The following is a 13,929-nucleotide window of genomic DNA, read 5'->3' as shown; positions in this document are numbered from 1 at the left end:
CCCCCCCACCCCAAACTACAAATAGCATGGTAGTTAGTAATGCCATCTCACACACAGAAAGCATAAAGACAAGTCAAGAAAAGTGGTGAGTTTTGTACACAAAAAAAAAAGGTTACAAACTCACACTCACACACACATCCCCAAGAATAGACAAATAAAAAATAAAAGGTTCCGTAAGTAAAAAAAAAAAGATGATGAGGTGAGTGTATGTATGAATTTCAGTCAGCCAAGAATCAAACAAGGCACACCTTCCCACATTACATAGAGTACACATGATGCACCCCCCCGCCCCCACCTCCCCATGTTCATAAACAAGGATTTTTTTTGTACATAGGCGAGTAGTTGGCCCTATGCACGACAGCGGGGTATAGTTCTGTGTCCACGCTGTACAAAACTGGTGGAGACAAAAACGTGGGGTACTAAGCGATGGGCGCTTGCAGGAAGCTATGGCCATAACAACCAGGGGGGAACATCATCAACAACAACAAATACGAACATGGGGAAGAAGAGGACACCAAAGACACAGTCAAGTCACAAAGGCAAAGAGTGGCAAAAGTTGTAAAGAAGACGCAATTCATTAACTATCCACACACGTAGCACCGATAAATTCATCACCTAACCAAGGTAGGTATGCACTTAACACCCTAACCATCCGAAGCGCCGAGGCAGCGACAGATGACCAAAGAGCAAGCCCAATGCTACCCAGCTAAGCAAGCATGCAAAAGTTATGAACACATTTATAAGACATTGTGGTCATGAGGATACAAACGCCCAAGAAGGATTGATTAGAGAACGTTTGGATAAGACCTGAATGATGTTAGACGATATGAAGGTAGCATGGATAGAAGTAGAAGACATACCGTTGAGTGAAACCATCTACAGCCTGGAGCCGTGGACAACCTTGAAGTCAACAGCCATCTCCATACCATCGTCGTTGATGACGAGGATGCGGACGCTGCCACGGCCGTTGTCAAAGGCCTCTGTCAAGCGGGAAAGGAGACCAGACTGGTCAAGGACGGGAAGACCCTGCTTGACATCACCACCCTCGGTCATGGCGACGACACGACCGTCCTCGCGGATGTCGAGAACACGGTACTGCTTGAAGACAGGACCAAGCATGTTCTGGACAACGACAGAGGGGGCAGGGTTGGAGATGAAGCTGGACTCCTCATGGAGCTGCTTGGTGAAGAGGTCAACACCGAGGTAGCGGTGCTGGCCAGTCTGGGAGGAGGTGGTGATGCGGATGACCTGGCAAGGGCGGCCCTGAAGGATCAGGAGATCGCCAATGCGGATGTGGTGGCAGGGGATGGTGATGGTGCTTGCGGTAGACATCTTGCGGACTGAGCGAGCAGGGACTGGCGCGGTTGCGATAGACTTGGAGGCGGGAGCAGGTGCGACAGAGACGGACCTGGGGGCTGGGGGTGGGACTGAAGAGTGGACGCGAACGACACGCTCTACAGGAGTTCCGGAGTGGATGGGGTGGGCAGGGGCAACAGAAGGAGCAGCGGTGGTGAACTTCTCCTTAACGATAACCTCCTCGCGTTGGTCGTCGTACTTGGCTCCGGCGAAAGAGTGCTCGTGAGAGTGGTGGTGGCGGTGAGGGTGGATGGGGTGCTGAACGCGGTCGGCTACCTTGTGTGCGGCGTTGGAGATTCCTTGACGAAACGAATGGTACTTGCCCTCGTTGTCGTAATATCCCATATCACGCTTGAACTTCTTGGGGGGTGCAGCAGCGGAACGAGCAGATTCTTCTACTCGGACCTCGGTTTGATGAGAGTCAACACTGTCTACCTTCCTGTTGTTGGGATAGGCACCGCGTTGGGTGGTGTAGGTCTCCTTGGAGTAGCTGGCACCGGCGACGATGGGTCGAGTACGTTCACGGAACTGACGCTCAGTGAGGTCGAGTTGAGATTGAGTGACGGTGGTGGCAGGGCCTTGAACAGTGTTGAAGTGTCTGTCGTAGGTTGTGTCCTGGACCTCGACTTTTGAGTGTGAAGAGGAAGGAGGAGGTTGGGATTGGTAGCTGAAGGAAGAAAGGAAAGTCAGCTTGGGGTTGGGCAAGGAAGAGCTTAGAGGAGGTGAGGGAAAAGTGGGGACTGCATGTCGCTAGGACAACAACAAACTAATGAGGCTAGCGTGGCGAGGGGGCTGGGTGCCGCTAGCGTCAGGGGGCTGGTCTGTTGTGATGATCCGTGCGAAGATGCGCTGGCAAAACAATGGAGCTTACTTACCGGTCGTGGGATCGTTCAAACTCTACACGGTCCGTCCGCTGGGCGTGCTGAGCTTGCTCAGGGTGAGGCTGGGCGTGAAATTGAGTGGCGTGGGACTGAGCGTGAGAGTGAACGTGCGATTGAACGTGCGACTGAACGTGCGACGGAGCGTGCGACTGAGCGTGCGACTGAGCGTACGACTGAGCGCGTTGCTGCTGGGGCTGGGCTTGAGCTGGGACTTGGGCTTGGGGCTGAGCGTAGCGGGTGTGCTCGTGAATATGAACCTCTTCACGGTGCTGAGCAGGCTGCTGCTGAGCGTGAACGTGCTGGTGAGACTCTTGATAGTGCTGGGACTGAGCAGGCTGAGAACGGCGGATTCGCTCTTGTTCGTAGATGTGAACCTCTTCCTTGACCTGAGTGTCGTGGCGACGCTTAGAGCGAGAGGAAGAAGACGACGAGGATGATGAAGACGACGAAGATGAAGAAGATGAAGACGAGGTGGTCGATTTGGGAGGAGGAGGATGTGGCCGATGGACGGTGGTAGCGGAGAAGGATTCGTGGATTTCTTCGTGACCTTCCCGTCCGTGTGAAGCCTGGTATTCAAGATGTGCTTCTTGTTCTACCTGACCACTTGTAGAGTCCTTAACTTCCGCGTTCCGATACGCAGACGGGAAGACACTGAAGGGGATCGGAACCTACTTGAATTAGCACAAGTCCTTATTTATTCAAATCTGGGGCGCGGGGAAAACGGCGTACTCTTGCTTCAAAATCCAGTTTGACGGAGTCTGGTCGTTCTTGCTTGAAAACCCTTCGAACCGTTCGAAAACAATTCGAAAGGAATCAAGAAAGAACTTCTTGGCTCCTTTTTAAGGTCTCACGTGGAGAGGAATTGGTGATGGGCGATTTTACTCGGAGGGCGCCAGCTTTGTGGTGTTGACGTGCAGCAGCTTGAAGATGCGCAATTGGATGCAGTAAGCGGGGTGTCGTAGTGGTGGAGGAGAGATGGAGTCCGGAAAAACGACGAGGGGATCAAGTAGATTGGCGGTCAGTTAGGCCTCTGCTGGGTGTGCCGTCTCGTCTCCGCAGGGTTGTGGAGGCTGGGAAGCTCTTACAGAGCTGTCCCAGAGCGGAAAGGTCTTGTTTACGCCGGGCACTAGCGCATAGCAGTATCCCCTTTCCTGCCTGTGCCGTGGGCGGACAGAGGCCTGGCATGCATCAATTGACGGCCCTTTTGGCACCGAGGTAATTGCTGACGCGCCATTATCCCTCTACGGCTGTTGGCCCGGCGATGCATGGCCCAAGGTGTCCCAAGGTGTCCCAAGGTGTCGCAATCGCTGCTCTCCATCAACGCGCTGCTCCACAGGGCTGCCGGGAGCTTCCCCGACCTGGCTGGAGCGCCATTGATCATTGCCGCCAACAGACGACCACACGAGGGCCGGGCGGTCTTGTATTGCGTGTGCATCTGCAATTGGAGCCCGCCCAGCCTCTGTAATGCGTCATGTCGTCGATAATGCGCACATACGCGCCATTTTCAGCTGAGCCTGTCCATGTTGCACCGCAGCCAGCTCTGCATAGCTCCAGCCTCTCCCCAGCCTCCCACTTTTTGGCGCGTCGCCATTGGCTGTCGGCGCGCCCAAGCTGCAGCGCCCGAGCTCCGTGGCTTGCTGTTGATCACGGATCCTCCGGACTATCACGTGAAAAGCTCTGCTCAGCTCGCTTGCCCCGTGTCTGTGTTTGTGTCTGTGTCTGTGTCCGTGTCCGTGTCTGTCCATGTCAACAAACAGCACCACCCACCACCCACCCAGGCGAACCGTGGTTCTCCATGGCCGCATCATCCATCGTTCCCCATGGTGTGCGCCCAGCCCTGACATGCAGCACGCGCGGCACCTCCAGTTTCATCACAGTGGACCGTTTTGCCCATCGCCACCCCCATCCGCCCAATTGTCCACTCTGTCAATGTCGCTCATGCCTGCCATGCTCTTCCCGTTATTGCCCGCATCCCAGCATCTTGTCGTGAACTGACATGTCGACAGCCCACCAAGCAGGGTTCCCCATGGCCCTGTTGCGACGACATATCAAAAGTCCCTCTCTTTGCTCCAAAAATCTCCATTTCTCCGTCTGCTTGTCACAGAAAAACCGGTTTGTCTGGCTGCGTTGTCACCTTTCTTTTTAGTGAGGCGACAGGCCATCCTGGGACGGTAATTTTGAGGAGCCGCCGTGTCCCCCAACGCCGTCCAAAGAGCAGCGCCCCCTGGCCGGACTGCTCGGCTTGCCGAGGGCCCGTGTATCAGGTCTCGACATCGATCTCGTATAGATGAATCGGCGCTTCTGAGTCGTGCTGTGCTTGTTTGTTTATTTGTTTGTTTATTTGTTTAGTCGTGTATTTGTTGATGTGTTTGCAGGTGGTGGGTTGTGAGTTGCCTCGCTCGCAGTATTGTGTGTCTCGGCTATCCAGTGGCAGCAAGAGCAGACTGCAAGACCCGGAAACTACCCTGCACCAGCTCTCTAGCCCCGCAGCACCGCAGCCTCCAACTTCCCCGGAACAACAAAGCAATAGTGCCATGTATGGGCTGCTTACCAACTAATCAATGTCTGTCTAAGCACGCTTATCATCTTGCACTAGGTTAAATGAGCTGCGAGGCCTCGCTTCATGCTGTAACACCTGGACGCAGTTGGTTGCGTTAGTCTTGATGGAAGAATTTCCCATTCAAGCCCGTGCAAAGTTGTTGTATACACTTAGCTGCAGATACCATCGATGTTTGTTGACTGATCAAACCACGGAAAAGTCCAAGAACGAGTCGACCTTTTGTTGAGTACTATCTCATAAGTCATCCATGGAACTCGATCTTCAATAGTGCTCTTGACCATCAGGCGTCGTTACCAAAGAAATGTCGGTTAATAGAATCATTGGCGCAAAGAATAGTAATCCAAACTATGAGAACGTCTTGCCTTTTAGATATAGCAAAAGAAATCTTAACAAAAGAATACTTATTCGATATGCTTATAAGAATAATTGATTATCACAAGGTAGTTGTCATACGACTGAGCGGAATGTGCTAGAGTCTGAATATCAATATTGTTCAGGCTCTCAGACACAGTGGAAACAGTCTACATCTAGCAATGCGTAATACAACCTGATAAAGTTAAATTCAGCAAGGATATTACTACATGTTGAATAATGACAAACTACAAACTAGATCTATGCAGTCATAAGCAAAACATTCATGTTTGTTCTACACCTATATGTAGCCTCATGTGAAGTACTACCAACATAACATAACAATTTACCAATTACAAGAACTCCATCTTCCTTAAAGAAGCAGTTAGAAAACTAAAACCCTCATTCATACATTCCAAAGTTAACCAGCCATTTCATACATCCTTGTTACTTCCCGTTTCCTATAAAAAAAAATCTCCAAAAAAATACTAACAAATTCACAAACTCTTTACTCCAAGACACACCTATTCATTAAACCCTCACCAACAAGACAATCCTACCCTCTGCCAAATAATTTATTCAACGAACCTAGTATTAAATGAGTCACACTAGATCTACTAAGTTTATCATGCATTCCCCTGTTCTCCTCTTATAGACGAACGAAAATAAAACGTAAGAAAAAAAAAGAACAAGTGACTAAAGTAAACAAAGCAGTCAAAACAGTCACCATCACTAATTTCCACAAGTAAAAAATAACCAGATAATCAACACTGTCATGTTATCTACCTTTTTTTCGATTCAAGAAAAAAACCCCACCATGTCTATGCCAATACTTGTGATTCCAAAGCGTCAAATGCATTAATTCAAGATATAAACAAATCACTGTCCCCATCTACTTCTCTACTCTCTCAAAAAGGAAAGCGGTGGAAATGTACAAAAGAAGACGTAACCCTACAGCCTCCCCCCCCCGCGTCAATAAAATTCGAGTCTGGGAAACCGATTTTTTTTTTTAAAAAAATAAAATTTGCATCAAGTACTAAATTCTCTACTCAACATCATGAGACTTACCTGCTAAGTCCCTAACAGTCAGTGCCATAAACGACACTTCGACAATCTGGGATATCATAGATACGAATCTCCCTAAGCAGTACTTTTACGCTTATCCATGAGACTCTACACCCAACACTAGACAAACACTACATGTCGGAGCCTCACAGCAATCTATGCATTGCCTGATACGGGCTATGCAAAGTGATCAGATATATTATTTTGGTTCCCAAAAAAAGATAATGGTACAATAGTCAATTCAAGGAGAAAACTAAGAAAGCTTTTCTTCGGCACTAGAAAAAAACTCGAAACCTCCTTTCTACGTTTCGGAAGTCGAAAAGAAATTGGAGCCTTACAAATACCACTATTATCACCATACGAATCAAACGAGCTTGCAAAAAAAAAGTTGTTTCAATTAATGACTTCGGTATCAACCCTCGCCACTCAATTTTTTTTTCATACAGACCCCCCGAACGTAAAGGGGCTATAACTTATACATCCTGAACCACAGCATGCATATCACATGCATTCCAACATGACCCTAATCATAAAAGCCATCCATCCCATCCGCATTATCTTTTCCTAATCCTCCGATCCCCCCTCCCACTATCTCCCAGGTAAGCCCTTCTAAGCCTTGACCGTACTCCTCTTCATTCCCTTCCTAGCATTCTTCTCGCGCTCCTTCTCCAAAAACTTGCGCTGCTCCTCGGCGCTCAAGCGACCTAGCTTAGCGTCGCGCTGCTCCTTCTTCAGCTTGTCCAGAGCGAGCTTGCGCTCCTCGGCCTTTTCCTCATCCTCGGCCTTGCGGATCTTGGCAATTTGCTCATCGCGCGTCTGCTTGATGCGGCGGAGCGCTTCAGGACGGAAGTGAGCAGACGTGGCCAGGAAATCGGGGAGGCGAAGGAAGTACTGGAACAGGGGCATGGTATTTGTGTAGTCGGATGAGTATTTGAGAGAGAGGTGAATACGCTTGCGAGGCTTGGTTTCGTCGAGGCTGTGTCGTGTTAGCTCTGTTTATGTACGAGAGACTGTAAACTTACGTCTTGGGCGCATCAATCGGCTGGTCGGTGACGATAATCGCCTCAAAGTTATCTCCAGCCTGCTCAATGGCCTTGATAAGCTCGGGGGTGAGCAGCATATCCGTAACCTCGGCGCTCTCGCTCATGACGGTAGTCCATACTGGCAACTTGGCGTGGTCGCGGGTGGTGGTCAGAGACAAGTCGTACCGGTCCTCACGCATGCGCTTCATCATATCCTTGTGCACGACGGCAAAGACAAAGCCGTCAAAAGTGCTGTTGGAAACCTTCTTGGCATCACCCTGGCCATATGACGGGGCAATCTTCGTCTCACGGCCATCGAATACATATGCCGTGGCCCCAACACGCTCGACAGGAGGAGGAAAGCTCTCAAAGAATAGAGGAAGTGTGTGGTCTCCCAGCCACATAAAGGGGTTGTAGCCCTTGGAGAACGAAAGCCTGAAATCGACGAAAGCCACGTTCTGGCGTCCGGTCGCATAGGTCTGGAACTCATCGGCGGCCTTCTCCTTAAGCAGGCTGTCGACATCCGTAACAGACTGCTCGGATTGCGGGCGCGTATAGCCGACCTGGGCAAATTCCTGCGTCAGAACAGGGGCGTGTGCCTTGATCCATGTCTTCGCTTTGCTTCGGTTGCGGTTGGTGCCCCAGAGATGGAAAGCAACAAGGAGGAACAAGAAGGGCAGGATGTACATCTCCAGCTGGAAATCATCTATGGATGTGCGCTCCCACACGCGGTACCATGCCGTATACGGTCGGTTCGCGCCGAAGGATGTGGGAGCCGCCTGCGCTGCGCCGGTGAGAGTTGTAACAGGCGAGATGGCTGCGGGCTTGGGATCAGGAGCACTAGCATAGTCGGCAAAGTCTGGTGTTGTTAGCAGCGTGCGCATATCTTGTTGTGTTGCCGCAATGACTGGGCGTGCCATTGTGCGGGCAGCGTGGGGGCTACGTACCATCATCACCAGCAGCTGGGGCAGGCATAGGCTTCTGCCCCCCGAAGAGACCCTTGACGAAGTCTGCCATTGCGTTGACAGCTCCCAATGAACAGGTGTACGTGGAGTTTTGGCGGGCGCAGGAGGTCTGGGGAAGGATCTCGGCTCGGCTTTAGTCCACTGTTGGCACTGACCTCATTTTACAGGAACTAGCCCGTATATGGAGGGGCACAGTTGCGATGTCATTCAAGAACCTCAAGGTAGCACATTATCGTCGACGCCGTATGCGCGTACTTTTTTGCCAAAGTGGAGTGTAAATCATGAGAATATGCATGCTTTTTCCTTGGGTTGCAAAACGGGAATTGTCGAAACAGTAGTCATTGACTAGACAAGCCCTCTTCCGATACAGGTCGCATCCGAAAGGCGACATCGCATTGTCGGGGACCAAATTACCTAGCCAAGTCGAAGAAGGCGGGAATGTTCAACTCAAGTCACTATCACGGTCAGGCCCGGTTCAATGCAATGCCACCGCTCTGCTTTGTTGCATTCGCTTGGTCCTGTAAGCTTCGAGAGCGGGAGACGATATCTGAGAACATCAAGACTAGTATGAGCCGAAAGGCAGAATGCTCTATTGATTCAAATAAGAGAGATGTTGCTACTCTTTGCAAGTCAAGCACTCGTTGGATGCTTGTACATGGATATGGACATGGATGCGTCTCTCCCAGTCCAACCATGTGTATATATCATGCTCGAATTGTACACTCTAGTTCTTGCCAGCCCAGGTCTTGTGTCCCTAGAGAGTTTGTTAGTGGCATTTCTACCATAGGTCGTGTCTACACGTACGAGAACAAGACGGCTCATCATGTACATGCTAGCACCGAAGGTGGTGTACAGGAGGGCCTTGTAACCGGGGACCATCCACTTGCCACGGCCCTGTACCAAACTATGTCAGCAATTATCCTACCACTATGTCGATGCTGGAGGTCGATGCATCTCAATGGTCCTGTCATATGCTCTTCGTGGTCGCATCATAGCCATGTCATGCCATCTCTTGTATCCAGGAACGCACCTTCTCCCAGGTCCTCAGTCCATCGTGCTTTTGGTGTTCGCGCTGCCATTGAGGCACGCGGTTCTCGCGCATAACCCAGCTGCTGGCTGTCAGTGTCGAGCTCTGTGTGTCATATCGGGGGCCTAGAAGCGGCCGGCGCCGCGCTCCCTGCAGCCCAATATGCCGTCTATAGCTCTATACAAGACGTACCCTGCCATTTTGAAGTGTGTAGATGTGTGTTTGCGTGGTTTGCTGGGACAATTGGTGGTTTTGTGGTATGGGCGGTTTCTCTACGTCGCGAGGTCGAATGATCCATTGGCGGAAGAGAGTCGAATGCCAAGGCCCTTGACCCATTTGGGTACAGCAACTTTCCGCATCTTCAGACTTGAGCGTGGGACCGCAAGACAATTGCGGCCGCCAATGGACAAGTATCACCCTCGCATCTTGTCTTGTTGATGCCACCGGCCCTCGACAGGCTCCTCGCAAGCCCGTCGGCCTTGCGACTTCTGCGATCCATTGTCAATGCCTCGGAATTCCCTGCCACTTGCTCAACAGCCACCAAATGCTGCTCTGTCCCTCACCACCGCAACTATTCCAACAATATCACATATCTGACAGGTCCTCTCGCACACCCAAAATGGAAACGCATGAAAGAGGCAGCCTTGGAAGCAGCGCTCCGAAAGTCTGTCCGCGAAGCCCTCCAAAATGACGATGCCAATGACGCAGTCAAACCGACAATCGACATATTTAAGAATCATGCCGTACCTTTGACCACGCGGGAGGACGATCCTACACAGCTCGCTATCGTTCTTGCATATGAAGAGAGAGTTAACGGGGCAGAAGGCGTCCGGAATGTCTGGCGAAGCATTCGTCACCATAGCTATTCACTACCCACCGAGGATACGCCAGACGCCGAGTTTCTATGGGGAACTTTCATAAAGCATCACCAGGTCGTAAAGAAGGCTGTGGAGCATGCAGGAGAATTACTTTGCAAGACGGGCAAGACGTTCCCCCGTTTATACAGCCTAGTCATGAGCCATTGGCTTCCTAGGGAACCCAGGGCAGCGTTGAAATATCACCATGCGCTGGTGAAGAGCCTGAACCTCAAGAAACTCCCCTTGTGCGAATTGGCGCGTTCAGGTCGCCTTACCTTCAAGAATGATGCATACGAAATCTTGAGGGAGATATATGAGCACAGCAACGAACGGAACCTCTATAACGAAGTGGTACCAGCCTTGATAGACAAACGTGCCATCGCAATAGCACGCCATTGGCATATGACTTGCACTGAGCGCGATGACATGCCGTCAGAGAGTGTCGCATTGCACCCCGTTGTTCGCCTCTTTACTGTCGAAGCAGTAGCTCGCAAAGTACAAGTCGATGTGACAGGGACGAGGAAGGTTCTGCACAGTGAAAAAATCAAGTACAGTGAGAAACTTATGCGCCGCTTGTCAGGCCCTGATACTGCACCCGTTCGATTTGAAGACTCATTCGTTGCCCGCATGTTCGCAACGCGGACCTTCCCGCCGGCTTCCGTCATACACGGGCTTTCCATGGTGGGAGTGAACGAAATTGGACCGCTGGCTGTACTCACAATGGCTAGACAGACGCAGCCCATAGAAGAGCTCCAAAGCAGATTCGAAGAGCTTAGGGCTGCTGGTATCGCTTTACAAGGCTGCGTCTTTTCACTAGCTTTGGAGAAGTTTGTTTCGGAGCAGAAGTGGGAGCTGGTGGGTAGCATAGTTGAAAGTGACCAGCATCCAGATGTGTTTGGCGATGCTGAGGTGCAGCGGACACTGCTCGACTTCTACCTTGAACAGGGCGATCGATTGCAAGCTCAGCGTACCCTGGCTATCCTGACTCTCTTTCACAACGATCCAAGTCAAGAGTCCTGGAATTTGCTTCTGCAGACTTGCATCACACGTACTGGACCGGAGCATGTTATGGCAGTACTTCAAGACATGCGGGCTAAGAATATCATATTAACACCGGAGTCAATCATGGCGATCAAAGCCTTACTGCGTCGACGAAGCAGAGGGCATAGACCTGTTGCTTCCTCTCAAAAGACGTATGACGACCTCCGCTTCGTAACACGTACCTTTATGATGATCCTTGAGATGGGAATGGGAGCCATCTCTCCGCTCCACTGGCGCGAGATCATTCGCCGATTTGGCATGGAGGGCAGGTTGAGAGAGCTACGGCGTCTTCTTCTCTGGCTTCTCTGCTGGTACGCGCCCAGGAGCCACCTCCAATTCGCGACATTACCCAAGTCGCCTTTTCTGGAACCAGCGACTGCAAAGCTACGTGCTTTTCACCCAGAGCCTAACCGCTACTTCAACTTTCCCGTTACGGTCACACAACGGCAGAACCAATTTCATCCAGTCAGACAAATCTTCCAGCCCTCGCTCATCCAGGGACTTGTCAGATGGGGATTCAAAGCCGGATTACTCCCCAACGCCACCCTGGAACAAAACATAATCAACTCCAGATTCGCAAAGAAACACTACCGCCGCCGCTTGCTCGAAAACCATCTCATCGGACGTCTGGGCTGGAGTATCGGCCTTCAAACCGTAGTCCAACTGCGCGATCTCGGCGTATACGTGCACTACCATACCGTTCTCAAAGTCCTACAAGAACAATTCGTAATCATGTTCGGTCGGGGTCATTCACGCATCAAAGAGAATAGGATCATGGAGCGCGTCAATACCCGCCCTTACGCCCAGTACATCCGCGAAGTCAACAGAATCTGGGGTAGTCCGCTCTTTCGAGAACCACAGCTCTTCGCGTCGGGAATGGTGCATCACCATATGTGGCATCCGCGTATGCGAAGGAAGATCAATCGCAGGGCTTCTATCAATCTTGTCGACATACTAGGTCCGGATTGGCGGGAGCGGCATAGCGAGTGGCAGGCGATGACGCCCGAGAGCGCTGTGAAAGGCGATGTTACAGAGTCTTTAGATCATTTGAAACGCTCTTTTGCGGTGCAGGCTAAAGCTCTGGATCGGAATCCGGAATCTATTCATCGTTCAACGGGAAAGGCTATGGATGACTTGGATGAAGTTGAGATGGGTGATAGAAAAAGTGTACGCGTTACGAAGGTTACGAGATGATGCTCATCCACCGTATAGCTATATGGATAGTTAGAATCGACTTACTTTAACCACCTGCGCATCTTATATAGTGTTTTCATATCGTTGTGCCCCATCCTTCCATATAATACTCCAGAAATACTCTTGTTTACCTGATACCACTCAACCCCCCCTCTTCGTACACAAGTAATTCCCACTTTCTCACTTCCATCACCTGACATAAAAACACCAACTCATACTCTTTCAATTGAGTCAATAACCACTCGAATTCTTGTTTTACACTGCAAATTGTATATAACGACTACGCATCAGTCCCCTTATACATATCTCCCAAGCTCGTCTCCGTCTTCACCGCATCCTCATGATAATGTGCACTCGCCTTGCTCGCACTCGTATCCAGCTCCTCAAAGCGGCGCAGATCCATGGGCTCCGCCAGCAGCGGAATAACGTACGGATCAAACGTCTTCCAGTACGGGTTGTTGAGGTGGTATTGCTGAGACTACAGTGCACCATACCGTTAGCACGTATCCTCTTTAGTTTATTTCTCCACTGAAAACAAACACGACGAGGAGGGTGTGGAAAGGGAACAAGGCACGAGAAACATATCACGTGCAAACCCTCCTCCTCCTCCTCCTCTCTCCTTCCTCCCAACACTCGTCCCCACAAACCCTCACCACCCAAAGAAACAAACAGAAATAGAGTTAACTTACACTCTCCTGCGCATACCTCTCCACAATACAAAACTTGCGCGGCTCCTTTGTATCCTGCATGACGAACCAGCTCAGCGTCTCTTTATCCTGGCTGTACACCTGGCTAGCCTCGACAAGCTTGGCGCTGAGCTTGCGGATGCATTCTGCATCATCTTTCGCGACAAGGTGGACGACAATTGTATAGACCATTTTCGTAGCTCTTTACTTTTCTTGCTCTTTTCCGTCTGGATGGATAGAGCACGTGAGAACGGATGTGTATGCAGATGCGTATGTAGATGCAAAAGTATACGTAGTGCGGGTAGGTGACGTCAATTGAGCTTTAACCGTGAGGGAAAAAAAAAAGTAGAATGAGAAGAAGAAAAAGAGAAGGAACGCTACCTTCAATGCCCTCACGGAGATTTTTTTCTCACCCGATTTGCAGCCTAGTGACGTATCGGTGTGCATGGGTTTGGGGCGTCGTTGGAATAACAACCCCGCCCCGAGACGGTAAAAAAAGTGGAGTCTCTGTAGAAGAGACGTTAGGTGATCTGCGCTCACCTCACCTCGCGATTCGGAGGATGCTGGTCTCGGACCGATCGGGATTGGGGAGGGAGGGAGAGGAGAGTGGGATGATGAGGAGAAAAGGAGGGTTGAAGAGGGATGGTGGGGTATTTTTCATGGATAGTGGTGTTGAGTTGAGTGTGGGTGTGTCGCTATCTTCATACACACATAGAGCTTTCCGCTGCGTTTAGCCATTGATTGACGAGTAAAGAGACGTATAGCAACAAATGTATATCATCGTCTAGTAAAAGTGTCTTATCATCATTATTATTCCGTACAACCACCAACCTACAGTACAAATACACTACAAATACACTACAACAGCTAATTTGAAAAAGTTTGATTTCGTTACATGTATTAAAACAGACAGGACCAGGAGAA

At 50.4% G+C, this 13,929-nt stretch overlaps 6 protein-coding genes across 6 annotated transcripts; 2 read left to right on the top strand and 4 right to left on the bottom strand.

Moving 5' to 3' along the window:
• Nucleotides 1–876: 876 nt before the first annotated feature.
• On the bottom strand, nt 877–3,504 carry COCSADRAFT_169681 (uncharacterized protein; the record flags this gene model as incomplete). Its single annotated transcript, XM_007699997.1, has 4 exons — nt 877–2,068; nt 2,232–2,905; nt 2,967–3,018; nt 3,449–3,504. 4 exons carry the CDS (start codon nt 3,502–3,504, stop codon nt 877–879), a joined length of 1,974 nt encoding a protein of 657 aa, XP_007698187.1.
• Nucleotides 3,505–3,664: 160 nt separating this feature from the next.
• Nucleotides 3,665–4,603, top strand: COCSADRAFT_198177 (uncharacterized protein). Its single transcript, XM_007699996.1, has one exon. The coding sequence runs from the start codon at nt 3,709–3,711 to the stop codon at nt 4,225–4,227; it is 519 nt and encodes a 172-aa protein (XP_007698186.1). The 5' UTR covers nt 3,665–3,708; the 3' UTR covers nt 4,228–4,603.
• A 1,982-nt stretch (nt 4,604–6,585) lies between these two features.
• COCSADRAFT_138829 (uncharacterized protein) lies at nt 6,586–8,315 on the bottom strand. The gene is made up of 3 exons (XM_007699995.1): nt 8,183–8,315; nt 7,236–8,094; nt 6,586–7,189 (listed from the first exon to the last, which is right to left on the bottom strand). The coding sequence occupies exons 1-3, from the start codon at nt 8,250–8,252 to the stop codon at nt 6,823–6,825; spliced, it is 1,296 nt and encodes a 431-aa protein (XP_007698185.1). The 5' UTR covers nt 8,253–8,315; the 3' UTR covers nt 6,586–6,822.
• Nucleotides 8,316–8,734: 419 nt separating this feature from the next.
• Nucleotides 8,735–9,493, bottom strand: COCSADRAFT_35275 (uncharacterized protein). Its single transcript, XM_007699433.1, has 4 exons — nt 9,420–9,493; nt 9,231–9,309; nt 9,005–9,094; nt 8,735–8,954 (listed from the first exon to the last, which is right to left on the bottom strand). Exons 1-4 carry the CDS (start codon nt 9,425–9,427, stop codon nt 8,925–8,927), a joined length of 207 nt encoding a protein of 68 aa, XP_007697623.1. The 5' UTR covers nt 9,428–9,493; the 3' UTR covers nt 8,735–8,924.
• A 116-nt stretch (nt 9,494–9,609) lies between these two features.
• COCSADRAFT_302244 (uncharacterized protein) lies at nt 9,610–12,489 on the top strand. The gene has a single exon (XM_007699994.1). It carries the CDS (start codon nt 9,665–9,667, stop codon nt 12,317–12,319), a length of 2,655 nt encoding a protein of 884 aa, XP_007698184.1. The 5' UTR covers nt 9,610–9,664; the 3' UTR covers nt 12,320–12,489.
• On the bottom strand, nt 12,490–13,510 carry COCSADRAFT_302275 (uncharacterized protein). Its single transcript, XM_007699993.1, has 2 exons — nt 13,009–13,510; nt 12,490–12,797 (listed from the first exon to the last, which is right to left on the bottom strand). Exons 1-2 carry the CDS (start codon nt 13,195–13,197, stop codon nt 12,600–12,602), a joined length of 387 nt encoding a protein of 128 aa, XP_007698183.1. The 5' UTR covers nt 13,198–13,510; the 3' UTR covers nt 12,490–12,599.
• Nucleotides 13,511–13,929: the final 419 nt, after the last annotated feature.

Source organism: Bipolaris sorokiniana, assembly GCF_000338995.1.
Source record: "Bipolaris sorokiniana ND90Pr unplaced genomic scaffold COCSAscaffold_4, whole genome shotgun sequence".
NCBI lineage: Eukaryota > Fungi > Ascomycota > Dothideomycetes > Pleosporales > Pleosporaceae > Bipolaris > Bipolaris sorokiniana.
Note: the sequence above shows the minus strand (reverse complement) of the source record. Positions and strands in the feature narration are given on the sequence as shown.

Excerpts from the sequence above, each read along its gene's own strand:
- COCSADRAFT_198177 (XM_007699996.1), top strand. The coding sequence starts at position 3,709 with ATGTCGTCGATAATGCGCACATACGCGCCATTTTCAGCTGAGCCTGTC.
- COCSADRAFT_302275 (XM_007699993.1), bottom strand. The coding sequence starts at position 13,197 with ATGGTCTATACAATTGTCGTCCACCTTGTCGCGAAAGATGATGCAGAA. Across the intron at positions 12,798-13,008 it reads AGAGGTATGCGCAGGAGAGT|TCTCAGCAATACCACCTCAA; the intron begins GTAAGTTAACTC and ends GGTGCACTGTAG.
- COCSADRAFT_302244 (XM_007699994.1), top strand. The coding sequence starts at position 9,665 with ATGCCACCGGCCCTCGACAGGCTCCTCGCAAGCCCGTCGGCCTTGCGA.
- COCSADRAFT_35275 (XM_007699433.1), bottom strand. Across the intron at positions 9,095-9,230 it reads GACTGAGGACCTGGGAGAAG|GGCCGTGGCAAGTGGATGGT; the intron begins GTGCGTTCCTGG and ends AGTTTGGTACAG. Across the intron at positions 8,955-9,004 it reads TGATGAGCCGTCTTGTTCTC|GGACACAAGACCTGGGCTGG; the intron begins GTACGTGTAGAC and ends CAAACTCTCTAG.
- COCSADRAFT_138829 (XM_007699995.1), bottom strand. The coding sequence starts at position 8,252 with ATGGCAGACTTCGTCAAGGGTCTCTTCGGGGGGCAGAAGCCTATGCCT. Across the intron at positions 8,095-8,182 it reads CCCAGCTGCTGGTGATGATG|ACTTTGCCGACTATGCTAGT; the intron begins GTACGTAGCCCC and ends TAACAACACCAG. Across the intron at positions 7,190-7,235 it reads CCGATTGATGCGCCCAAGAC|CCTCGACGAAACCAAGCCTC; the intron begins GTAAGTTTACAG and ends AACACGACACAG.